The sequence below is a fragment of the Sebastes umbrosus genome, chromosome 11, assembly GCF_015220745.1.
Source record: "Sebastes umbrosus isolate fSebUmb1 chromosome 11, fSebUmb1.pri, whole genome shotgun sequence".
In the NCBI taxonomy this organism is placed as follows: Eukaryota; Metazoa; Chordata; class Actinopteri; order Perciformes; family Sebastidae; genus Sebastes; species Sebastes umbrosus.
Window position 1 is genome coordinate 28,213,688 of NC_051279.1, and position 27,893 is coordinate 28,241,580.

General features: G+C 41.2%; 1 protein-coding gene across 7 annotated transcripts in view; it reads right to left on the reverse strand.

Moving 5' to 3' along the window:
• Positions 1 to 27,893, reverse strand: part of LOC119497149 (vacuolar protein sorting-associated protein 13B-like) — a 393,997-nt gene that overhangs the window by 355,969 nt on the left and 10,135 nt on the right. For all 7 annotated transcript variants that reach the window (XM_037785043.1, XM_037785042.1, XM_037785041.1 and 4 more), the window contains 3 exons: positions 11,589 to 11,706; positions 3,196 to 3,363; positions 1,292 to 1,473 (listed from right to left, as the gene is read on the reverse strand). In XM_037785043.1, the coding sequence (XP_037640971.1) occupies positions 1,292 to 1,473; positions 3,196 to 3,363; positions 11,589 to 11,706 (468 nt within the window). The remainder of the gene's footprint in view (positions 1 to 1,291; positions 1,474 to 3,195; positions 3,364 to 11,588; positions 11,707 to 27,893) is intronic.

Genomic DNA, 27,893 nt, shown 5'->3' on the forward strand with positions numbered 1-27,893 from the left:
CAGTGACACATCATAGTATTTCATTAGCTTGCATTTTAGCGCAGGAAGTAAAATCTTGCAAAAACAAACAGCTGTCTCCCATACATATCCAGAACAATGGACTGAAATTAGTCACTATCCTGCTATTGACTTGAGAACAGCTAACCTAACAAAAGTAAGTCACATGTTCCTGTAACAACTGGAAGCTGCTGTGACAAATTGAAACTTTTTCCATCACTAGCATGTGTGACATGTTAAGACGATAAATGAATTAATTATTTATAATTCATTGTGAAAGTGCATTATGGCTTAGAACATTGTGATAGAAGTACAGTATATGATGTCCATTCCCATGCTCACTTATGTCTCATAAGTTGTTGCAACAATTTTTGGGTTGATACAATGTGTTACACAGCTTTGGTGCTAAATCTAACCATTTTTTACCACTCAAGAATTGATAAAAATGATCAATAATCCCTCCACAATACCACATTAAGACACCAAGACCTTGAGGAACACCATAGAAAAAGCCATGCTCTGATTTTGGATCAAAAACTTTTGACATTTGGAGATTTCTGCAAGAATTGCATTTTTCGACGATTGGATGGCGAACACTTCTGTTGTGTAAACTGCTCAGAAACCCCCTTATTGTCCATCTAGCTAGGAAAGCCATCCATCCTCTGAATGCTCTAGGTCTGTAGTTTGTGGCTGTAAAGTTTCATGAGGCTGTGATTATCCTAGAGGTCACCAAAGGTCATTTTATACAGTGAGGTCAAGTTTTAAAAAAAAGTCTCACTACAATGAAATGACTACTATGGGGACTAACATCATCACATATGAATACAGTTTAGGGACCCCAGTGTGCAGAAATATTCAAACACATCATTTTAGAATAGGCGGAAATAACTCATTTATACTGCATGCAAAAACTGCATGTGATTATCATAAAGTGATCTGTAAAGAAGAGACTCGTGGGTACCTATAGAACCCATTTTCATTCACATATCTTCAGGTCAGAAGTCAAGGGACCCCTTTCAAAATTACCATGCCAGTTTTTCCTTGCCAAAATTTAGCCCGACTTTGGAGCGTTATTTAGCCTCCTTCTCTCACGACAAGCTAGCATGATATGGTTGGTACCAACGGATTCCTTAGGTTTTCTAGTTTCATATGAAAGTCTGAAAGACAGTAAAGTCGGTCGGGATCGCCCTCGATCCCGTGGGTGTCAGAGGGTTAACCCATAGAAAACTCTTTCTCCATCTTTAACTTTGGGAAGATAATGGATGGTTATCGCTAAAATTTTGAAGGTGCTCACCTTGATGACAGATGGGATCTTGGAATTGATGTTGTCGTAGGTGAAATGGAGACGTGTTCTGAAGGAGCATTTGTACAGCAGCGGGTCCTGGTAAAACTCGATCTTGCCACTAGCATTCCGCTTGTCCAGGCACACGGTGCAGTCAGCAAAGTTGATGACTTTCCTTAGGACCAGCTCTGGAGCTTCACAGAAAAAAAAGAAAACATGAACATTGCAATGAACAAATAAGAGCGCTTGACACTAATAAAACATGTCAACATACATGCATAAGACATTCATGCGTGCAGAGAAATGCAAGCCTACAAAGAGGTGTCATTAAACACAAACCAATACAAGCATACACACACTAACAGAGAGCAGGCCCTGACAGTAAATCCTCATTATCTGTGATCTAGGGAATCAGGGAGATGACACTCAGCAGACATCCCAGAGCTGTTGTGTAACACAAGAGGTACAACCAAGTGGTTTGTGTTTGTGTGCGTTCCTGACAGACTGATAACAGGACTCATCATTCCCAGAATTATTTTATTATCTAAGCAGTGCCAGTAACTACTGTTGTAACCACTACTTGTTTTACATGTTGAAATAGGGGCCCCTTAACAAGAAATTCCACAGTGATAACAGTGACGGAAAACGAGCACTTCATGATTTCTCTGTTGATACAGGCTTTTGTGTCTCCCTATAAAGAACCAGCTCTTTCTCCAAGGTTATGATGGTAGTTCAAGTTTAAAATAATTCTAATTCTCTGGCAGTAACCTGAGAAACCCAGGAGTCTGTACTACAGTACGCGAGAGCTTCTAAGTGTAATGAATAGAAACTAGGGTCTGTCGATCGATTAAAATATTTAATCGCGATTAATCTCAAAATAATCTCACATTTATCTGTTTAAAATGTACCTTAAAGGGAGATTTGTCAAGTATTTAATACTCTTATCAACATGTGATTGGGCAAATATGCTGCTTTGTGCAAATGTATGTATATATTTATTATTGGAAATCAATTATCAACACAAAACAATAACAAATATTGTCCAGAAACCCTCACAGGTACTGCATTTAACATTAAATATATGCTCAAATCATATCATGGCAAACTGCAGCCCAACAGGCAACAACAGCTGTCAGTGTGTCAGTGTGCTGACTTGACTATGACTTGCCCCAAACTGCATGTGATTATCATAAAGTGGGCATGTCTGTAAAGGGGAGACTCGTGGGTACCCATAGAACCCATTTACATTCACATATCTTGAGGTCAGAGGTCAAGGGACCTCTTTAAAAATGGCCATGACAATTTTTCCTCGCCAAAATTTAGCTCAAGTTTGGAGTCACTGTCCAGTTCTGAGAAACATTATGCAACTAAAAGGGATAAATATGGGTAAAAGGACTGGTCGACAAGTTGATTTTGATCAGTCTTGCTCTTGTCAGGTGTTCCAGTATGAATGAGCAGCTTGGCTCGACATCCTCATTCTTTCCTATAAGTAATTAGTGTCTCTACCTCAAGGAATTGAAACCAGTAAAACACATTAATCATGTAGCCATCAAAAGCAGGGGCCCACAAGGATAGCACTTCCTACTGTTCTATTTACAAGCGGCATGCTTAGGTGTAAAATCCCCCACCTCATTCATCTTTTGTGGTTTTAAATGTGAGCTCTTTGCTGTGTCAAAGCCCACTCTGCATTGGACCTGCACATGCTCCAATCAGACCAGGGAGTCTGAATATGAGACTACTCTGGCAGCTGACATTGGGCATTTACACAAAGAGCCGTGTTTAAACTTGTCTGATGTGTCAGCTTGACCTTAGTTTGAACTAACAAAATTAAACACTTACTGTAGTATATAGGTTCTTGTCTCAGTGGATTTACTAGTTAATCCCACTACCAAGGAATGTAAGCAGCCATTGCTCACCAGTGATGTCCATGAAGGCCCTCTCCCATATATCGTCCACGGTGTAGCACTCTGCTGAGGTAATGTTGACCGACAGCACGATGTCATCTTCCACGTACTTGAGGATCAGGTTGTTCACCACAATATTCACGTTGTTCACCACGCGCCTGATCAGACTCTGCACGTAACCTACAAACGCATAAGCAAAGCACAAGAGAATCATCTTAAACTAAATAATAACTTAAAACGTAAAAAGATACACAAAAAGCATAATAAATAGACACACATGCACACAGGAGGACATAGTGGCTACATTAGCATATGTTTACTAATATCAGGACACATTAAGTTAGTGCTGAGACAACGTAAAAGACTAAAATCCAGAGCCGCATTCCCTAAAAGTCTTGGCAGTATATTACTGACCCCTGCCATCCTCATAGGCTCATAAATAAGTGGAGGTCCTGACATGTTATTTTTCGCTTCGGTCTATCCCTTGGACGTGTAAAGTGAAAGAAGCTAAATATCCATAAGAAAACATTTTTACTCCTCACCCCGCCTGAGCAGCGCTACAAATCCTGGGTGAATTTATGAATCTCTGAAGAGCTCTCCACTCAGATGCAATGTCCTGTTTAACCCAAAACTATGCACATGCTGCCTTAAATATATCCCTCCCAAGCCCGGTAAACCACTGAGTTCGCTTAAACATACGCAAGATTCATCGGATTAGCATACGCATGCCTTCACACATACAAGATACAGAACTTTATACATATTTATACTGGAGTTATTGAGGACACAGTGAAACTACAGTTTTAAGGAACGCCAGGATTGGAAATGAAAGACACATTCTGCCAATGATGAGAAGAAGAAAAAAACAACCAAATGGGCGACCTGTGTGAAAACACATTAATTTTATAGTGTGACGGCTGGACAAGTTTATGTCATCACTTACTTTCAAAGTTTTAATACATTACGGGATGTGAATAGCATGAGACAGGCACATTGAAATTTTGCAGCGATGGATGGAGCAAAGGCTTGAGAAATCAATTTTGTACAAATGGAAAGAAACAGGAATATAGAAATAGATTTTTCTGGTGAGGGTGAAATGTGGGGGCTGGCGGCTTTGTGGTGAAGAGGAGGAGGGATGCAGCAACCAAGAGCATGCAGGAGAGAAAGAGCAGTGCAATAGATTGGGTTTCAGCAGAGCTGGGGGAGCCTTCCTGCAGTGTTACCAGTACCTCCTAATGGCCACAGTGACGCCCAGAAACAGAAGCTTCACAGGAAAAACATACATGCTAAGGTCATTACTCAACGAAGTAAGAAAGAACTTAAAATATTACAGACAGGGGAGTTTCGACCATAAAATATGAAAATATACAGTAATAAATCCTCCTAACCACAGGACCAATGGCATTATTCATTCCTCCCATGTACTGTTAAACACAGTCACTACAAGTTAAAACATATAAACCTTTAATGCTTTTCCCTTATTTTCCAAACCAAATGTTTGTCTTCCTGTATCTACAGTACAAGTCTGGCCCAGGGCATAACAGAAACCGATAATTAGGCAGAACTAAATGGTGCTGTTGATGAAAATATTTATATGAATTGGTTAACTGTTCTGCCACTTGTACACAGGCCCGACTACGCATTAGCATAATCCAATTGACAAAATTCTCATGAGTTTGCTGCCTGACCAAACAGAGTGGCAGGAAGAGAGGATGACATAATATAAACTCCACTCATAAACGCAATGTGTGTTCGTGACATTTGTGCGTGGCCTTGCATGCATGCATGTGTTTGTCTGAGTTGGAGTGTGTGCCTGGCCGCTTTCTTGCGTGCATGATGAATGCGGCTGTGTGTGTGTGTGTGTGTGTGTGTGTGTGTGTGTGTGTGTGTGTGTGTGTGTGTGTGTGCATGCGCCTGTGGTTCTGGGGTCAGTCGGAAAGCTGCTGTCGCACCTGCAGCCTGGGCAGTAAAACCAGCACTTTACCTCCTGCTATTTCCCTCTCTGGATCTAATTTACCCGTGTCAGAGTGTCTCTCTTGCACTCTCTTACACTTGCTATACCTCTTCTTGCCTCGCACCAAGTCCAGGGCCCCAATCCGTCTCTCTGCGAGCCATCGCGCAGCTCTGAACTTCTGTAAACAATTGACACAGCCAGCACCTGTGCTGCAGCCCACAGGGAAAGAGCCCACTTAAAACTGTTCAACCATAAAATGACTGGAAAAACCAGCTCCTTTATGTGATCTCAGAACAGGCCAAGTACTCTCTTCTGTGCAATACAGGAAAGAAACACTATACTGTCCATGCTCACCATTTTTCCTGTATATGGAAAGTATTAGCAGCTATCAGCCTTGCCAGTTATTAGCCATGGAGAGAAAGATTGACAAGTCCATCAGACAATAAATGTACTGTAAGTTGGACCTGCTGTGTTATTCTGAAAGGTAATTAGCACAGTTAGCCAAGAGGCTACATAGCTACTGTGGGACATAGCACCTTTACAGTGTTGAGTATAGTTCACAAAATTCTATAAATCGCTATCCCATTTCATTTTTATCTTTTATCTATAAAATACCAGGAACATAAACATAGTGGATCTCACTTCCCCCATGGCAAGTTTCCTGCAGGACCATGGAGCACTGCAAGCCTCGGTTATTGGGCTGCACGATTATGTCCAAAATGATATTCAAGATTATTTTGATCAATATTGAGATCACAATTGTTTATCACGATTATTCATGGATTTTAAGGACAAAATATTTTTATTGCAATTTCACATTTAAATAAACAGAGGGCTGCTTTCACTTCCATGTTGTGGTACATTTCAGCCTTCAAAAACTCTTATAACGTTATCCTTTTACTTTGTTATTGTCATTTAATAGTGGTTATTTGCATAAAAACAAACAATTCAAATGATCAGGAAATAAATGATTGTATTTTTTTTTTTATATTTTCCTTGATTAAAAAAACTCTTGGCTGTAGTAGTTCTAATAACATATTATACGCTGCTTGGAGCGAGTGTTAGTAAGTTAAACAGGTCATATTTCCTTATCTAATATCTATTTTATATTGCTGTGAAAACATCTCCTTCAAACAGCTGGATTTATTACAGTTTCTCGCCAAGATTATATTTGGCATCATGATAGGGTTATAATTTACCATCGCCCAATAATCATATTTACTGAGCAGAGCTTAAACACACCATAATGTAACTCAATAGAACCTCCGTTAACGGAGCTCTTCAGCACTGTGCTGTTGGCAGAGGAGTCGGTCACCGTGATTACTCTGAGCAGCATCATGGCAACGAATTACAATATAATAAGTGTCTGATTAAGTTTGTTGTTCCAAATGTTTTTAAGCTTGTTCCTCCACGGCTTATTTTGGACTTGCAGTTGTGACAAATTGCAGCTTTATGTCTTCTTCACTCACACTGAAGAACTTCCAAACTGACGACATGTTGTGTGTGTATCGAGACGTTACTGACTGTGCCGCTGTGTGCCGACGTAAAACCATCATGTGGAGGCTGCACATGTGTGCATGACCGGCAAAAACTTGTATATATGAGATTGCTGAAAATCGGCTGCTGATTGACGGTTCATCTCTATCTGTTGGTTTAGGAAGCGCTTGATTTATGCAGCAGATTTTTCTACGAGTGGGGTACGCATCTTAAATGTCAATATAGCAGTCAATCGTGTTCATTTAATTGTGGGAAGCCCAAATCGTGATTGCGATTAATATTTGATTAATTGTGCAGCCCTACTATGTTATTACAAGGTTACTATCAGCACTTGGTTATGTTGGCCATTTGATTAGCTCTAGGGCCTCTTATAGTAAAACTGTATATTCGACAGAACCCAACCATGCATGGTACAGCAGGTCTCCAGAACAGAAGAAAGCTCCAGCTGGAGAAAGCTCCAGCCTTTACCAGTATGGGATCTATCCATAAGTAGCATTTCCCAGTAATACCAGAACAGCTGCTGTATTTATATATGTTCTAAGCAAAGGCCCCAGTACCAGGACAGCAGTAGCACTGGACGGTGGATTTATGTCAAGAGTGTGTTTGCATTTCAGTCCATTCAAATCTCAATCTCCTCCAATCACACGCATACTTACACAGCAATGCATGCATGCACAATTCTTGGACACACACAAAGCAACACAAGCACACTCACAACTGACACATAAATTTAGATGTATGCACTCACACAACAGTACACATATATGTATATAACACACAGAACTTAGCCCATGTAATAATGTGAATTCTGTGCTTTTGGCAGGTTGGGAAACAACTATATCTTACAGATATCAGTTGTTATCTTAAGAAATCAAAATCAAGATTTGGTCTGAGCATTATTATCCAACAAAATAAGAATATTTAGGACAGGAATTTGGACCCCATATTTTGCGACCCAGCTCAAAATGTATTAGTTCAGGATGGAAAAACAGAAAAAATGGTCCCCAAATGCTCTGGTACTCCCAAATGGAAAAATATTAAAAACATTGGTGGATAACTATACACAAGTCAACTACATAGGTATGGAAGAACTTGTGCAAATTAAGTTGAGTGTCCAATAATTTAAAAATTAAATGTCCAAAATAACAAGTTATTATCACATGTGACACAAAAGAATTTACCTAGAGATTCTGTCAGACTGCAATGACACTTCGTACCAAATGTCCCAATGCACTTGCAAAAATGAACATTTTTGTGGCTCTTTAGGAGAGTTCTGCTTTGAAACTGCAAATCTTGAGTATAACTTTGATCCACCCCACTTGCAGGTAGCAGGCTAAACCTAGACTCAAAGCTCACTATTAAACCTCTTTGAACTCATATAAAACAAAACACATTTTCAACAGTGTGAATAGGGCCAGAGCAGGATTCTCCTGGAACGCAGAAATGCGGTTCTCACAAACAGTGGCCACTGGTCCCCCACAAGCAGCAGTAAACATAATCACTCACAGAATCGCCCAAGGTGGAAGCACTTGGTCTCTGGTCTTTGGTCTTTGTGTGGCTACCAATCCCATGGCATATGAATTAACATCACTATTTTCCACCACAGGGAGAACAGGGAGGATAAATTCATTCAGCATGTGAGAGCTTAGGGCCAAATGACTGGATAATTGCTGGTGGCTGCTTTTTAGTGTCGGCCGTGTTTTGTTTTGGTTGTTTTGAAGGGGAGGGGAGCAGACGCAACACAGAGGTTTGTCGACGTAGATGCTGACGAAGAGGTGGCCATTGCCCTGCGATGGTCCCACTGCTAACACAGGTCTTCTTCAACACACAGACACACATCTACACGCAATGCGACTCTCTTACCACCCCATCTGCATGTGACTATCATTGTCTTCTATGACAGAAGCATCAAAGTGCAACTAATGTCAAATTTGGGGAAGCATGCATGTGGATTAAAAAAATAAGGATGGAGAGGCCAGGACAGGGATGTCCCAATCACCTGTTTTTTCCTCCAATCAAAACAGACACTGTGGCAAACAGTGGGGCTGGCGGCGTGCATTTCAGTATATTTAAAGCTCCAGTGGGCAGAATATTTGTGGAATCACTGAGCAAAAATTCCATAATAGCCTTCCAGCATATTGTAATTAAAGTGTTCTGAGAGATAACTCCTCATGGCTCTGTTTTCAGGCTTTAGAAAATCTAGCCCCTGACAGGAGACTTTGGCCAATCACAGGTCATTTCAGAGAGAGAGCGTTCGTATTGGCTGTTCATTCAACGGAGGCAAACTCCGATCAAACTGTCAAAATAGGCAGAGCTGATCAAATATGAATCAATATTCTGTTACTGTAATGCCTATTTCTCTCCTCAAATGTTTTCAGAAACATCTTGTAGTGTACTGTTTAGCTGTAAAATTAGATAGTTTGCTCCGGCTGGTGGGCGGTGCTTGGTATTTCCTCAACAGATCTCAACATGGCGGCCAGGTCACAAACTTTCTCATGCACTACTGTCAGGATATAAAGACCGTTTTATAAAAATAACTTTTCTTTAATCATATTTCTTCCAATCTGCCTACTCCAGCTTTAAGGATATGCAGTATGGGCAACATTACAAGGCCATTAAGATTATAGATATTTTCTTAAGCAGAAATGGAAATGCTACTCAGGACAACATCTGTATCCATACCAGTGGACTATAACAAGTCTACAATAAAGTACTCACGTCACTAGACTAAATGAATGTCTTCAAAATTGCCTCCGTGTCATGAAATTATGTGCCGTGTCCACATTTTTCAAAAACATCCTTTAACTACATTAAAGACTCGTGACAGGTTTGTTTTGTATCTTATTCTTAGGAAAACATCCTCTGTCTGAGTCATAGTAGGTTAGTTTTACCCCATTTACCTTTTAACCTCTACCTTTTCATTAGGAAGGCTGGGATTACAGCATCCATCTGCTTCCTCGCTGTTATTGAGGTGCTGCAACCTTTGACCTCAGAGTTGTCTCTACAGCCTGTAATGGGTTGAAACAAGGTCCACTGCTGGAGCAGTGTGGGGTGTGCACACAGATGAACACAGACACACTGAAAAACATACGCACAGGCGCGCACAGGCACACACACACACACACCTGGGGGATCTGTTGGAGGCAGGCCCAAAGGGAGATGCTGGGGTGTGAGGCACCCTGCTTTAACAGCTGGGGAGAGATATTATCTCATAACATCAGGCCTGGAAATGGATCCTCCCCTGATACAACCAGCCAGGAGCGTAGGTTCATACATTCATGCATACTAGTGCTCTGGGAGGGAGCCTTATGGTTGGGTGTTAGACTGTGACCTAGCTCTTAAAGCTCAAGACCCCCATCTCTCTCACTTTCTTTTTTTCTCTTTAACAGCCATATCTTTTCTTTACATTTTAAGCCTCCCCTTTGACACCTTCTTTCTCACATTTATGTTTGCTCTGGAAACTTTTTCCCCATGCCAAGAACTTTCCATTTGTTTTATTTTTATTTTTTTATTTTTTATATCGTGTCCAGGGTCTGAAATTAGCACCCGCCAAATGCGGGTAAATTGTCGGCAGTAGCGGGTAAAATCGTCAGGCCACTCTGGCAAAATGCCACTTTGGCAGACAGGGAAAAAACTAGGGATTGGGAATAGAGAATTGGTGGTTCCTAGTTGTCTGATTCTTTGGCATCTCATGCTTCAGTGACTATCGATTCCTCTGTATTGATGCTTTCCGACAGCTACGCATGCACAAATACGCAATAGCATACGCACACTGTATCATGTTTCAGTTTGTTTGGGACTGGAACCATGGTGGAGAGAAAGAACGCTCAAAAGCATGGCGCAAGTAAACCTGAGGGGATGCACCCTATTTTTTCACTGATAATGCGACATTGTGAACTACAAATCCACATTGAAATCGTCAATAGGAGAGTTGGTAACGTTACCTGTTAGAAGTCTGTGGGCAGCACAGTTCTGCTTGGCTAAATGACGGAGCTCAAGGTTCAAGGTTCAAGGTTATCGTTAACAGAGGTTCCATTGTTTTACATTATGAAGCTCTCCTCAGCAAAAATCAAGATGTGTTTGAATGTTATCTTGTAAAACGTAGTTTTTGATGAAAATAAAATAAGTAAAATATATCGGACATTGAATGACATCAGCTCCAAAATGTTATTCCTTCATTTATCGCATAGATTTCAAAAGTGGCAGATAAAATTTCTGAGTGGACGACAGTGGCAGGCAGTGAAAAAAGTTAAATTCAGACCCTGGTTGTGTATGAGAAGTTGTTTGTTGAGTATTTCAATAAGAGGTTGTGCATCATTTTACACTTCTACACACATTAAAAAAAAAAAAATTAATAAAAAAAAAAGTTTTCTATCTAATATGAGGTCTGTTTTCTTTCTTTCTAAAAGACGATTGATAAAAAAAAAAATGCATAAATATTTTTAAAAGGCCATTATCCAGCAACAATCAAACAAGGCCATTCTTTGTGAGGTGCAGTAAAGTGGTGGAGTAAGGCAGGCATGGAATCCATGGCCCTGTAGGAGGCATGTGGTCAAGTGGCCTTGTTGATAAGAGCCATCACTGTGTGATTTATCACAGACACATCCCCCGCGCTCTCTCTGGCTGATTTACACTGGTTAAAAATGCAGTGCTACACAACTCATCCCAAAAAGAATATTTCTCACAGTGTAAACAGGTATTACCTACATTTGAATCTGACACCGACCTCTGCAGGCATTGGGCTACAACAAGCCGGTGGATTTAAATCCAGATATTTGGTTTCTTTAGCATTACTAGAGGATAAAAGAAAAGCTTTCTCCATAGTGTAATAGGTCCTAATCTCGGGCTCACTCTGTGGCCCCATCCTCCCCCACAGAGGCCGTGCCTGCCCTGGTGGTCATCCTCTTGAGCAGGGAGGTGGAATAGCCTCACTGGCCCCGGGGCCATCACTCACCTGGGGGCAGGTCCGGGTCGCTGGGGGCAGCCTGCTGGAGGCGGCGGGGCTTGGCCACGGCCTTGGAGCTGTCTGAGACGCTGCGACTGCCGGAGCTAGAGCCGCTCTCGTGGTCATCCTGATGAAAAAACAAACAAGAACGCCTGTGAGGATAGGTAGTGAAGTAAACACAGGGCTCTACACGGATTCTTTCTTCTATTACCTCGTGGAGCTCAAGATATTAGCAAGCAGGCGAGCACACATCTCCCTCCACACATGAGCAAGATCGATTACCAAACAAATCATGTAAGCTCCAGTTATGGGGAACATTGTTTGCTAGTCTAATTTAACAGTCACCTTTATCTGGTTATTGAGGGTAATGGCTGTGTGCCCAATGAACAGATGAGTGATTAGGGGAGCATCTACTATACACCACTGTTTTTGAGCCTCCGTCCACACCGAACCTTCCCACTAACCTTCCTCCCGTCCCCTTTTAACAACCATCTCCGTGGGCTCTACAAATAAACTCTGGTCATTGGATGACGGTGAAGGTCTCTCCTCAACAGCACATGTCATCTGCACTCAGAGACCAGCGGCCTGTTAAGCCCAGGAATGCAAGGATGAGATGTGTGCGCGTGTTTATGGGTGTGTGTGTGTAAGACTGACGATGAAATGGACATCCCCTTCAGCGATGAGCCTGAACATAAACAAAATGAGCCAAGATTGGGGATGAGGAGGTTATTTATTGGTTCAGCGGCTTGTAGAGTGCCCCTGCCCCTGTGACGAAGACATGAGGTGCAATTAAAACAGTAGGGACAAAACAGGACTGACAGCCAAGGACTTTTACTAGATCTACTGCTGGGGAAGATACAATTAAGCTAAGCAAATCCACAACAAGAGCAATATAGCAATATGTTTAAACACTCTCCTAAAGCTTAAAGCAGAATCCAAGGCTCTCATATCTGATGTCATCAAGTACCGAACCCTGGAGAAGCTCCATGAACAATAAAGAGACCGACTTTGTGGACTTGTAAAATTTCTACTAGCAGATTGTCACCTTCTCCAGAGGGTCTTGGTCACCGTGTTTCCAAGTTTTAGCGGAGGCTTGCTGTCTTGTTTCCAAGTTTTAGGAGGGACTCCTAAACTTTTGAATCAACTGTTAATTATCCGAGGTTATAGGAATAAAACGTGTCAAATCTGCTTTTGCATGCAGAGGACAAATATTTGTCAAATTTAGATTACAGTCAGCACTACTATAAAAACCTCTTCCACCATAAATGATCAATTTGGAGAGTAGGGGAGAACATCAAAATCAGAGCACAAAAGACATACTATGACTACTATAGCTAAAGTTCTACTCCTCTACAACTGCTATGTGTAATTGAACAAATACCTCATATTCATTTTCACAGTAGACATGAGCCTGCAACGGAGGATGGTAGGAAGAAATGAAAGAACAGAAATATATTAGAACCGTTCTAAAAATAGAGAAATCAGGAAAAAGGTGGAGAGTCGAGTGAGTTAACCCCCAGTATGGCATTGATTAGGGGTTACTGCAGCAGCACTGTAACCTTTTCACAGCCAGCCCGGGCGGTAAGTTAGTCAGACAATCTGGACAAAGAAATGGGGCAATCACATGTGTTTAGCATTTAAAAGGGGGATCAGCATGGCAGAGCGTCTCAGGAGTCGCCCCTTATCCTGACAAATGTAAACAGTGAAGGTGTCAAAACCAAATATAACTGGCTACTCCACACACACACACTTCATTCACACATACTCAAATGAAAACCCACAGCCACACCTTTTGTGCAAGTCACACGCTGTACATACTGTATATATACCCCACACAATGAACACACATTCCCTGGTTCTGACACTACTTAATGACTATGAACCCCTTTCTCTCTGTGTGGTTGAGTAATGAAGATTAGCTTTTAAACATACTTTGCATAATTTGAGTTGTGGACACACTGACAGAGAAGCAAGTATCCCCCAGTGCGGTAACGTAAACATGCAATTGCCAAAAGAGACGAGAGAGGCTCTGGCAGAAATATTTACACTTTACTTCAGTAAGGGCCTTTGCGGTAGAGCTGTACTATGCAAGCAGTTTTCCCCCCATCAGTGAGTGGTGGGAATCAGTAAACAGAAGGGGAAGAATAATAAATACTTCATCAAGGTTCCAAAGAATGGAGATTGGCAAATAATAAGATGTAAATTTTGTTGCTCATTATTCACACTCCATTTGTTAACATGTCATCACTTCTAACGTTGCATCTGCAATATTTACAGTTATTAGAATAAAAAAAAAAAGAAAAAAGGGCTGTTTTTTAGATGAGGTAAGTTTTGTTGAGGTTTACAATACACTACTTAAGCACATTAGAATTAGAAACAGTCTCCGTCCCCTGTAGACTCTCATATCTGTACCTAAAGGAATGCCTGGCCCTGCAGGCCAAGAGTACATCGAGTTCAACAACTCAAACTGCCACTAAAGAACAAGACTGCCAAATTTGGAAGTAGCGCAATTAAGCGCTCAATGTCACCGTGGGCAGTGAGCAATTCTCCAGAGGCGAAAAATGCCTTTTCAGAGGGAAGCCCTGGGACAAATGAAGCCTGCCTCAGCTGCTGCCGGGTAAACTGATCCCTCCGATGCCACGGCAGGGCACAGGACAGGGAGGGAGGGATGGAGGGATAGAGAAGGAGGGAAAGACAGAAGGACCAGGAAAAGGAGGGGGGGGGGGTTGCTTCCCCTGCAGGCATGTCAACTCAGCTGTTGACCAAAAGATGACAGTAGCAAAAAAGGAAAAGAGGGACAAGAGACAAAGAGATAAGTGGAAAAAATAACACAGTGAGAGAAAGTGGAGAGCAAGGCTAGTTAAAGGACAGCAAGAGCGAGAGAGACTCGGAGACAATGAGACCAGAACGAAAGGAGCAGGTCCTGGCAGTGTGAGTGACAGGCCAGAGGGACCCCCTACTCAGAGGGTAAGTGGGCACCCATGGAGGGTTAGGGCACAGGAAGGCCAGGCCTGACCTCTGTTCCCCTGCAGACGTCTGGCTCAGTCAGGGACCGGGAGGCAGTGTGTTGAGCCTGTCTGGAGGGCCGACCCTCATCTGAGCTGCTCAACACATTAGCTGAACCCCGCCACCACCTCCAGCTATTAAAAACAGCACCTCTGCACTCAGATACTGTCACAGTCGTCCTAGTACAAACAAACTATAGAGCTATAACGCTCAGATACCAGAAACCAGGAAAATCTGAACTGCCATTGGCAATGTAATGTATACGTAAACTGTGATTGTGAATGAGTAAAACTAGGAAAATACAAATATTTTTTGGTAAGTGGACCATTTCAGGTCACAGAAATTTGAGCAGTGTGATGTGATGACAGCTAATAGGACATAATAGCTGACGTTGTCCAACTGAATTTTATTTTAAATGGATATATTTTCCAGGCATCTGTTTAAACTGTTTCAGATATAAGTTTAACATTCACTTTAAAATAATTTTTCGCCCACTGGAAATAATATATACATTACTCAGTGTAAAGTGTGGGGGGAAAAAAAGAATAATGGTCTTACTATAATTTCTTGTCATTTTAGGTTTTCACTTTGACAACTGTTGGCCTAAAACAAAACAAAATAGCCAATTTGTTTTTATTTCCTAATTCACATTTCTTAAAAAATAAAATATGACATTTTCTTTTTTTTTCCCTCCACAAATTACAAAGCAATTTTTCAATTTCAGTGGAAACACACAGGAAAAGAATTGTTGGCAGGGATTAGCAGTTGACTACCCTGCATGCCTGCAACTGGCTGATCTTTGAAACCCAAACATTTTTAAAACTGGTCAATTTCACACAGTTTCAGCAGATTAATGGCTGCATGCAGAAGACCATTGCTGGATAAACACACTCTTTGTTATTGTTGTTTTTTCCTCTGCAGGTTGCTGGCGAACTCATGCTGACATCAAAGCAGCGGGCCTGGAGATTGGAGGCCAGGCAGCGGAGGGCGAACGCCTATGGAGTGAGAAAATAAATGAAGGAAACCCAATAGCTCCTTATCTCAGACAGACCCCCTCCACACACTCCTCCTCCTCCAAATCACTCATATACACACAAACACAGACACACTCGCTGGGTCTGACAAGTAGAGGCCCTGTCCCCCATGTCAGGGCCCACAGAGCACCATCCCTGGGGAGGATCCAGCAATCAGACCTCCTCCCTCCTTCTACAAAAACACTCACACACACAACACATTTTGCCATATAATAATAGAAATAATACAAAACCTCTCTAATACTGGCTGCCAGGGAATGGTAGGAGACACTGTGGATGTGATGGGTCTCTGATTGTTTTTCCAGAATAATACTAGGGCTGGGACGATTCACCTATCTCCCGATTTGATACTATCCGGTACTTGGGTGCCGATTCAATATGTATTGGGATTTTTAAGCATTGGGATTCTACTGTAATTGCAATTCGAAATTGCGATTTATTGCAATTTTTGTGGGAAAATGTTTAATCAAACACTTCTTGGGACTTTTACTTTGGAAAATATCAAAATTAATACGGTAAGAATGTTTGATTTTCAGCATGTACGTAGTCAGAGATGCCCTGAAGTCAAATATATCAGTCATTGTCAGGAATTATTTATTACATTTTTTCCAGCAACCCAAAAATCAAAGAATAAAGACATTTCCCTCACAAATTAGTGGTATTTTATTTTTAATTTATAAGGGACATGTAATGTTTTATACTTCTGGTGAATATAATCCAAACAATCTTATTTACATATATGTATTTTTTATATACAGTTCCCTTTGTTAACACCTTATTTTGAAAACCGGACATAGTCCTCTAACTTCTCCAAGTCCGTCTCTAGCTCTCCCGTCAGCTCCGTTCTCTTTATACATCCATGGTCAGCTCCATCGGGGCCGTTTGAATGCATTTAACATAAATGTCAGTATATGGGTGCTCTACAGTTGTAGCATCGGCCCATTTGCCCACGGGGATGAGAGTGACGGCTGGCTTGACCACACGTTACCGCAATACGATAAAGTTTCCTGTCCATGACAGAGTTAGTATGCAGTTTTAGCCATGATGTATGATTTAACATGTGAGGGTGGAGGTCATATCCATGCGGACAATTTCTACTTTTTCGTTTCGCAGCGGCCGGCTGGTTTGTTTTGGTGGACGGACACTGAACGGATACGATGTTACGTTACTCAGACTACAACAATGGTAACTTCCATCTACCTCCGTATAGACTCAGCAAATATATCGATTCTGTCACTAAAAAAATCTATTTCAAAATCGTAAAAAAAAGCAATACATAGGTGAATCGATTTTTTTTTTCCCACGCCTCAATAATACTGAAAACAATCACTGCTGACATGATACACACATCCCACATTCAGCAAAAACTACACCGGTCTGCTCTTGAAGCAGTGCCTCTGTTCTCAGTGTTACTTGATGTCCTCTCTCCTCCTCGTGTCATCTCGCTCTTACAAATTTTGTTTCTTCACCTGTCCTTATTCCTTCCTACTTCCTATCCATTTTCACTTCTTTCCATCTTCCTTATCTACAATCTATGTCCTTTTTATACAGTTGCTCCTAGTTTGTTGTTCTTATCTTCTTCATCTCTCCGCTTATTCTAGAGCTTCTCATCCGATCCATAACCAGCTCGTCTGACGCTTGTTTTAACAGTGATGACTCTGGTTCTCATAAGAATGGTTTCCAGCTGGCACCGAGAGGAACGAGGACGCGAAAAGTGGCTCACTGTTTCAAACATACAGTCACAATTTGGGATGGTTCCAGTAATGTCAACTGGTATGCAGCCATTGATGACGACCCCACTGGAATGTAAAGCTGAAGACTCAAATTACCTTTCCTTTAACGTCCCTTGGCTTCGAAACCCATCCATCAGCTCAACTAAAAATTAGCCGCTAATGGGTTTTTAATGAAACTGTAACAAATGCAGAAAGCCATTACACCATGATTAAAGACAGTGGTTTCATTTTCTCCTCAAACGGAGGTAGACTAGAGAAGGCTGCTGCCAGCCAGAAATGTAAGGACAGAATTTCTCACACTCACCGTCACATTCAAAAGACTCACAAATGAGAAAAGGTCTTATACCAACACACAACTACCCTACGAATGTACACTAAAGACAAATACTTCTACACAAAAGCATGTGCGCAGTCTCACACACTAATGTAAAGAACCATACTCTTAAAAACACAGCGGAGCCGTGCAGCTGGAATCCATGGCAGATTGGAGGGATTAGAGCCCGAAATGAGCCCAGATGAATATCACATCGTGTGACATTCTGAATAATTATCTCAATGAAAACAGCTCATTACAAAAATGTGCTCTCTCTTTCTCTCTCCCTTTCCCCCTCTCTTCAAGTAATCAAATCCACCACTGTGAAAGAAAATCCCCACTTTCAGTTCATATATTGCACTAATGAAATATTACAGTCCTGAAACGTACACATTATAATGTGCTTCAGTAGTTCAGCTGAACTGGTGTATTCCTCAGCTTTGTTTTTCTGCACAAATAAAGTCAGAGTAACACAGGAAGTGCATCTTAAATAGTTTCTGAAAAAGCTCAGCTTGCAAAAGAAAAAGCTACTTTCATGATTTTGGTTTTTTTATTTCTATGAAAAATCAAACAGTACATGGCAAAAATGCAACTAAAATAATCAATAAACATTCAATAGTCTACAACTTATTTGAAATAGCAAAGAGGGACGATTTTAAAGGGATAGTTTGGGTGTTTTGAAGTGGGGTCGTAAGAGGAACTTACCCATAATAGGTGTATTACTTACAGTCGGCGTGCCCCCAGCTTGGAGAAACAGACAGAAGTACCGACACACCCATACCTCGCTGTGGACGGGACCGCAGAAAAACATATTTTTGCCACCTGAAAGAAAGGCTCACCTAAGGCTATATTTAGAATATTTTCACCGTTTTATCTTGCCGTCAGACAGCCCTTTCCTTCTCCTTTCCGATGGGGAACTGAACTGAAAGTGAAACTTATCTATGCTCTCGCCAAAGCGAGCACGTTTAGACAACAAAAACAATATAGATACGTTTCACTTTCTGTTCAGTTTGCCGTCAGCAAATATTCCAAATATTGCGTACTGTTAGTAATACGCAATCAATTTTTTTAGGTCGGCCTTTCTTTTAGGTGGCAAAAATACGTTTTTCTGCCGTCCCCATCCACAACACTGTATTGCTTTGCTTCGGTATCGGTGGTCCAGTCTATTTTTCTCGATGTTGGGGGCACGCCGACTGTTATCTTCTGTAAGTATTACACCTACTATGGATAAGTACCTCATACAACACCCACTTCAAAACACCCAAACTATCCCTTTAAGCACAGTTATGAGATGCTTCCTCATGTCAAAAGTAAAGCTATAAAAAATATATAAAAGTCATATAAAAGTCTTTTCCAAGTGGGTTGTCTTATGTGAAACCACACACTGCAACTATTCAGCACATATTAAAATATTAACTGTCAAAATATCCCTGACTTCATATGAAGGGGAGACAGTCCATAAAAATATGCAATCCATACTAAAATATGCAAACTCTTGTTATTTTCTTTATAGTCAAATTAATAATCTGTAATTTGTGTTTTTCAAAACCGTCACACCGCGACCACAACAGAATAGAAAGACTTTCTTTAGAATCATTTCAAAAGGACGTGTACAAGGTTTGTAATACCAGAAGTGCAACTAAGCACATTTCATCTCTGCAAACTGTTACAATGAAAGCACTATAACTTTCCAAGCATAGGCCTTCTTTCTTTCAGAAGCCCAAAGATATAACATGTTCATTAAAGAGGAGGGAGCAGGGACATGGAAAAGACTCCAACGCCAAAAGGAGAATGCACAATTACGAAACTATTTCACTCTAAAGCGGGGGGAATCACAACGACAGCACTGGTGATGTCATGCTGGAGGTCTCTGCCAAGAGTGCCTCCACTGTACCCAAGTCAAACTGGCTATGTTTAATATCTGCCTCCAACGTGCCCAGAATAACAACAAAGACAAACAGGGATCCCAGCGATGGACTGGACCCACAGGCAGCAACAGAAAGCCGTTGCATTATCTTCACCTGAGAGGATACTATTGGCTGCAGTTACACAGATCTTTTACCAAGGGACAGTAAAATATTTGCACACTGTACACAGTAAAACCACCATAACAGTAAAAAGCCACAAGCCAAACCTTGAGCTTGGTGCCCTCCTTGAACCTCTTTTATGCTGGACAGAAGTTTGGACAAAGACCTGTCCTACAGCATCTCAGTAATATGGACCAGTAAGTGCCATTATTACTATGTTGTGACCCGTTAAACTGAATTTTAGCTCTACAATGGACCTATTACATTCTGTATTGGTTTAAACCCAATCTTGTGTTTGTGGTACAGTAGCTGTTGCTGCTCTAGTTAAAGTGTGCATAATTCTCCATTAATCTAGTTAATCTCAAAGCCAGTGTATTCATGCATGAAATCGGTTTCTTTGTTACAAAATAGCTACATTGCTTGTTATTTCTCAGTACAGTAAGCAGGTCAGCAGTAAGACATTTCAAAGCAGAGGGAGTGCTGAGGTCAGTGCTCTTTCAACCTCGCTAACAATGTTTGTTTTCCACAATTGCTGTTCTAACAAAAGATCTTAGGTCATAGTTACTCTAATCCCAAGACTAGATTAAAAGCCAAGAACAAGGAACTCAGACAGGCTAGTGACTCGTTCTGATGAAGGTGCCGTGATGGAATTTGGATCCAGGCTGGACAGTCGAGATCACTGCTGTCTCCATTTTCCTTTTCCTTGGAGCCCATTGAAATTCTGCCCAGTGACCTTTTGATATTGAGGGATAGTTCGGGTGTTCTGAAGTGTGGTTGTATAAATGACTTATTCATAGTCAGTGTATTACCTACAGTAGATGGCGGTCAGCACGCCCCCATTTTGGAGAAGCAGACAGGAGTTACCATACGGAATCAAAGCAAGGTACTGCTGTGGACGGGGCTGGCAGCAAAACATATTTTAGCCACCTAAAAGAAAGGCCCACCGTAAAAAAAAAAAATCAATGTAAGTTTAAGTGTACGCTATATTTAGAATATTTTCACCGCTTTACTTTGCCGTCAGACATCCCTTTTCATCACGAAACTGAAGCCGCTGTATCCATCTGTGCTCTCTTCAAAGCCACCAGACTCCATTGAAAAAAACAGTAGTTTTTGTGTGACTTTGGTGAGTTCAGATTCACCAAAGTCACACAATAACACAAACAAACTAACCAGTCGAGGCAGCGGTAGATCAGCAACTCCTGTGTTCTGCGAGGTAAAATTACTGTTTTTTTCAATGGAGTCTGGTTGGTTTGGCGAGAGCATAGATAAATGCTTCAGTTCCCTGTCGGAAACATAGACTGTATAGCTATCTCATGGCAAGGTTAACCGGCGAAAATATTCTAAATATAGCGTGCCCTTAAACTGATATTGATTTGTTTAGGTGTTAATACACTGACTGTAGATAAGTACCTTATACAACTATCCCTTTAACATACCATGTTCCTGCTGGTGACCTGCAGTGCACTGTTAGTATTATTGCACCTGACACGCACAACTGTTGTATCACTGTTGAAAAGGAGAAAACGCAGAGGAAAGGGACAGAGATATAAAATGAAAGAGAGCAAAGAGTGTGAAAAAAGAGTGAGGGAAGCAACGGTTAGAGCACAAAAAAGCCAAGACAGAAAAGAAGAAAAAGAAGAGTGAGACAACAGCAAAGTGGGGGGAAAAAAATCAAACGAGAAGGAGACACAGAGAGAGAGAATGGGAAAGAGGGAGAAATTGTTCCTGATTTAGATCTGAGAGGCTCTGGTCCTTCAGATGTCTCCATCAGCTAACCACAAGCCCAGGCTGAGCATGTGAGGCATGCTGCTTACGCTGGCACAGCTACCCCCTAATGCTAATAACTGCAATGTGTTAGCTACAATAAAACACTCCACGCAGACCCCTGACACACACACACACACACACACACACACACACACAGGCATGTGCAAAAAAACACACATCTTAGTCAAGTCCAGTACGACACACACGGGGGAATTCCCAAACACTTTAGTCTAAACTGTTAATATCTAATCCAAATAATAATCAGTCCCCAGTTATATATCATGTAGTTAATCTATAGAGAAAACCCTTGTCACTTTCCGACATGATATTGAAGTTAATTAATAATCTTTACAAATGTTAAAGTAAATGAGCATCCAATAGAGATATTTCTATCTTTTTGTATTTTGGCGAGTTGCTGAAAAACTAGTGGTGAGAACCAGATTTTTAACATAAACTGCCGTTCATCTGTCGAAAACTGGACCATCCCTGTTCCGCGCTTTGCCCATTATTTCATACACAATATTAAGCACATTATACAAGACATAAGCACCCCTCAAACGATGTAAGCACCAGCCTCCACGAACAGCGCAAGCGGTGGCTGAGGCTACTCTGACAACTTAATTGCACATGTGAGGTGCAGCTGGAAGGCATGCACTGTAGAGGCCTAAGTGTTCTTGGAGAGTATCAATGTTCTGAAACCAGCAAGATAGAATAAATCAAACAGAGAGAAATGGGAGAGGACTTTCCGTCAATGTTGAGAAATACCAAAGCCATATTGCAGGAGGTTTGAGCACGCAAGCGGAATGCAGCAGGCCTTATGTTTGCATAGCGTTTATACGCCGGGTTTCAAAGCAACTGAGGTACTGTCATCATTCATCAGCTTACTTGAGAGATGGAAAACTGTCAACCTTACTTTGGGAAAAAATTTCATTTCAATTTCATCCTTGAAACATCTTGGAGCCGTAACCCGGTTCTTGTCCATGGATCTCAAGCCTCTTATTGTCTTCATCAGTGTAATGAAAGAAGACATTTTTCATTTCTTAACTTTTTGGATAACAAACCAATGCAACAAGAGGCCTGCCTCTGGCCAATAGCCAGAGTGCTGTCCTGTTTTAAAAGTTGAAAGGTTAAAAGTAAAGGCCGTTACACACCAGGGGCGTGACGAATAAACAACACGAAAATGTGAAACACTCCTCCTGTGAATATTATATCTAGGGCTTTTATTGTGAAAGGTAAGAATGGAAGGAGTGAATCTAGTCTCGCTGCCTTTGTCAGGGTTGAAAGTAGTAATAAAGTTTGCCGTCTTGGTTCGGACTACAGAGCCTTTGTGTTGTTGTTTCATAAATATAATCGCAACTCAACCCGTTCTGCACTACGTGATTGGTTGATGCCTTTATTCACGATGCGGAAGCTCAGAAAATCAACCATGTTCCAAAAAAATACATAGATTTCTCATTACATTACATTTCATAACAAACACAACAGTTTGAAAAAATATATTGACGTGCGGGAAAAAAAAAAAAAAAACTCTGCTCAGGTCGACATTACTCCTCTAAATCTTTACATAGCAAATAGTTGTTTGCTGCTATATTAATGCTCTGGTTATCATATAGAGCACCTTTAAAATATCTGTAATACCTGGTTTATACTCATGTCTACGATATAATGTCTGTAATGTTACTAAACTTGAATGTGTGAACACATAGTTGTGAGATAAAACAGCTTGCAAAGTTGTGGCGGAGGATTAACCCTTTGTTACTGCCCAGGCTGGTTTGGGTTGTTTTGAGCTGCTCTTTAAATTTCAGATTTTTCCCTACTTAAAATGATGTTAGAAATCCCAGCATGCAAAGCTGAAAGAGCAGGTTTGAATCTTTAAAGAGAATATGTTAAATCTCTAAGTTGTGCTGGAAAACCCTGAAGTCAAACTTTTGTAGCACTGCAAACATTGAGAGAAGAAAGGGTTTCCAAACACATTCAAACATTTACATTTTCACGTCCTATTTTTCACTTTTAAGCCACGGCTTAAAATCTCAAGCCTTACTTTCAACTTTTCAAATATCAACTTCAGCTTTATGAAATGTGTATTACCTCATACTCCTTGATATCTCTGTGATGCTGTATCTCAACCAATCAGCAACCCAATATCTCTATTCTGTTGTCAACTGGAAATTATAACTGTCAAAAAGTTTTTATGAAAGATTAGGAGCACGTACAACTCAATTATAGCATGCAAACTCTTATCGTGTTGGTCATTTTAAACAAGCAATATGGCCAATGTCAAGCCAGAGCGATACACTCCCTCAAGATCTGCATGTTTATTATCTTTTCAGCTAACCACATGCCTTCACCACACAATCCCCTTTTCTTCCCTCCCCCACCATGGAGAGTGACATGTCGTGCAATTATTCATATTACATTCTTCTTCTCTTACCCACACATTACAAGCACCCTGGCCAACCAAGATAAAAGCAAACACTACCAAATCCGGCACACTCTGGGGCAAGTGGAATCTAACTCATACACCAACACACAAAGTAGAGCAGGGGAGCTACTTCTGTACCAGATCAATATTCCTCTGGCATTAGGAATCATTAAGTGCTACATATAAAATGTGTTATGGATAAAATTGAATTTAGTATTGGAAAAAAAGATGTACGCTCCACCAAATAGCTTGCTACTGACTCGCTCTGCATGCATGATTTTCCTGGTTAAAATGTCCTGCCTTAAATGGCGTCATCATTTCTATAATAAGAGTGAAATTATTCATAGGTCAAAGGGGTGAGGGTCTGCTAAATGGAGCACACACTCACCCTGAGACATAAAACACAGACCACCCACAGTTTGTGTAACATGGAGTCACACAAGCCTACCTTTCCCCACTGAGAAATTACACACACAGAGGCGCTCAGTTACCGTGTTACTCCTTTTTGTCACTTTCTGTCTCACCCAATGTAAAAAAAAAAATCCATTTCTATAAATGTGGTTAGAGCAATTACATGATGAAATATTGTGAAAAATGACCCAAATCTGGTTGCCTTAGTCTCTGCGGCACCCAAAAAACTAAATGAAATGACATAAATGAGAGCCTGCTGTGGCACACTCACACACAACACTTAAGATCTTAAAAGCAATATAAAGTGCTAAACGTGTTCCCTAATTTAATGCAATCTCTTCCTATTGTGTCTGTTTAAATTTAAGACCCATAAAGCATGTGGTTTTCCTAATTGCGACACACTATCTTCCCCAAATTTCTGTCCAAAGAAAGCACTAATAAAGCAAACATTAGCCTTAATTGCAAGGTAATCGTTTCCCAGACTGCAATATCACCAGGAGCACCCGGCAACTAATAAGCTCCATTGAGGGATTGCTAGAGTCCGGATGGCCTGAGAGCAGGGATTAAATTGTGGAGAAGCAGCATCCTGCCCAGAGAGTATTGATCACCACTTGACTCACTGGATGCAGGAAGCCGTTGGGTTTAATTTTTCCCCCCGACAGCTTTCCTGTGTCTGAGGACTGTCTGAGGAGCTGAAGTAACCTCATCCCACCAGAAACCCAAAACTCCATCAAGCCTCAAAGACAAAGCAGTGCAACGCTGTGGGTAGTATAGCGTTGGCTGACTCACAGCCAGTGGTGGCTGAGTGCAAGGCCTTCTGCTGGAATGACACACTTGTGCGTTGCTTTCTGCAGATGCTTTGAATCAGTTTGGAATGCCAAACACAGACCAGTGTAATGGGTCACTCTATGTTGAGAACTTGAATGAGGGGACAGACAAATACAGCATAGTGAATTACATGCTTGGTCTATGTCCTAGAATTATCTTTTATTGGGACGTAGTCACCGTGACGTCACCCATTGGTTTGTGGAAGGCCTTTTTGAAGCCTCCAGTTCGGCTTCTTGGCCCTCGCCATCTTGGCTTTTTGCAACCACAAGTGACACAAGAGGGTGGAGCCACTTGCAACCGAACCCAAGACATTTCTAGGCGACTAGATGTTACAATTAACTTTCTACAATTCTCCAATTTCCTTTAGCAGACGCTTTCGTCCAAAGCGACGTAAATCTGAGAGTTTGTACAACACACGCAAGCATCTAGAACAACGTGAGTTAAGTGCTAACAACAGCTTCAAGTCCAAATGGATTTTTTTGTCATGATCATCATCATTAACAACATCCTCAATATCATCATCATCAACATCATCAAACTTTGATGAACTGAAGAAACACTGTGAAAGGATAAAGTTCTACAATCAGACTTCTTTTTGCAACCAGAGGAGTCGCCCCCTGCTGGCCGTTAGAAAGAATGCAAATTGAAGGCACTCCCGCATTGGCTTCACCCTTCAGACCCGGAGGTTGCCCACTGGTGAAATATAGACTTACTGACCAGAACATTTCAGCATCATTTCAACATCTAGGCCTTCTGTGGATTGAACAATGCTGTCACCAAGTGGGTTGGCCTGAGGTTATCAACGTACAGTACATGTGACAGTGGGCACCCTCGTCTCTGGTCTTCTCCCCACTGTCATCAGATTTAGTCTCACCTGAAATATCTCTAAGTCTTGCCCACATAAGACAAATCGTTGGTATTACAGTTGCCAGTTTATTAAATGTATGCACACCCCATTCATATAACAATACAAAAGACAATTGTTAAAGGGCAAATCTCTAGATGGGTCCTAAAACAAACAATGGATGTGGGCTTTCAGGATAAGTTTATATGAAGGCCTGACAAACTATAAACAATCTCATCTTCATAGCCATGGAAATTTTTATGACAGAATACAAACACATATACAGGGACTTACACACATAGATCCTTTCATAACCACTCCCAAGCACTCTGATGTTCAATCTACTGCTGTCTCTCTATAGTTCTCTTTGTCTCTCATCAGAACACTTGCTCTGGCTTCCAACCTGCCCGAGGAATCCACAGTGTGCCAACATTACTCCATCTTTTTATTATTTACAGTCAGAGATGGGTTTTGTTACCGCTACGGGGGGTTGGATTCAAGGAAAATAGATTCTCCGAAGCTCCATGTCTGCACCCTCTGTCTCCTCAGTCCTGAAGACAAGGCCCCGCTGAGCTGATGATCAGACGGATTTATGGTGCAATCTCTGTAAGCCATTTGCTCCCTGCGAGCCGGAGAATCAAAGGCAAGATTTCCGGATGGCATTGGGACAGAGATTATCCAGTTTGTGCTATCTGATTGCAAACTTCCAGGGGCTGTTTTCTTGTTTAACTTTTTCCTTTGTGTTTTCTGACTTGTGAAAGATGAGTTGCACAAACAGACTGGGTCTCATTCTGTCAGAGGAGACTGTATACTACAGAGAATGACAGTGAAGGTACATTTGATTGCTTGTTTAATGTTTTACTGGATGACACAATGACATTTTTGAAAAATAGAGTCCTTGTGCTTTTCATTGTCACTTTGTTCACACTCCATCAACGAGAATTACATGTCTCGATTTAAACCAGCATGTAAAGCATAACTACAAATAACCACAGCAACAAGCTTAACACAGAAGCTGATAACAGTCCATACATCCCAGGTTTCCTATTTAGTGGGTTGTGGATTCAACCCTAACCACATGTTAAAGCAGTAGCATCCACAGCATAACTCCACAACAAGGTCACAATGTTTTAAAACCTGTGTGTGACTGACTGTTTGATATTAAAAAGTATCACATCTAGATTTCTGTTTAACTTTGAAAGCCAAAGCAGCGATCCTTTGTCTTGTAGGTGGTAGATTTAGCGACGGAATAATAATTTGGGGGTTTTAAGGAGTCTTCGAAACGGGGTTCCCTAATTCACATGTATTACCCATTATTTAGGAGCAATGAGGTCTGGTGGTGTAAAGCCCTAAAAATAGTTTGGAAGGAATCTAACAGAAGAAAGGGCCTAGTTGGACCATATGCCAAACCAACAAGTCTCAGAGGCACCTCCCCAAATCATCTTGAGGCAATGCATCAATCAGAACCTCCACATCAGTGGCAAATGCACTCAGCGGCCATAAAACTCCCAGATCAAGCAGCGAGCCGAGCCAAAACCAGAAAGGCTCTCCTCGGTAAACCCAAGCCCTTATCTTTGTCTCGTAAAAAAATAAAGAGTGCCTGAGAGTGTTATGATCCACTGTAACTGCTGTCCAGCCAGTTCCTCTCTGTCTTTGCTGATCACACCTCATCTTCAACATCTGCAGCAGTTTACCAAAATGTCAAGAAGAAGAAAAAAAGGTGCCCGTAATTTTGCAACATTACATCAGTGTTAGCCGTTAGGTCTTTCATTAAGCTAGCTACAAATACAAGAACAAAAACAAAAAACAGCCGCACAATAAATTCTAACTCGGGCTTCATCCCTTTATCCTTCTCCTCATTAAAGGGGGAAGTTTGCCTTAAATCAAATGCTCAGTATCACATCACAGACCAGCTCCAATCCACCACAT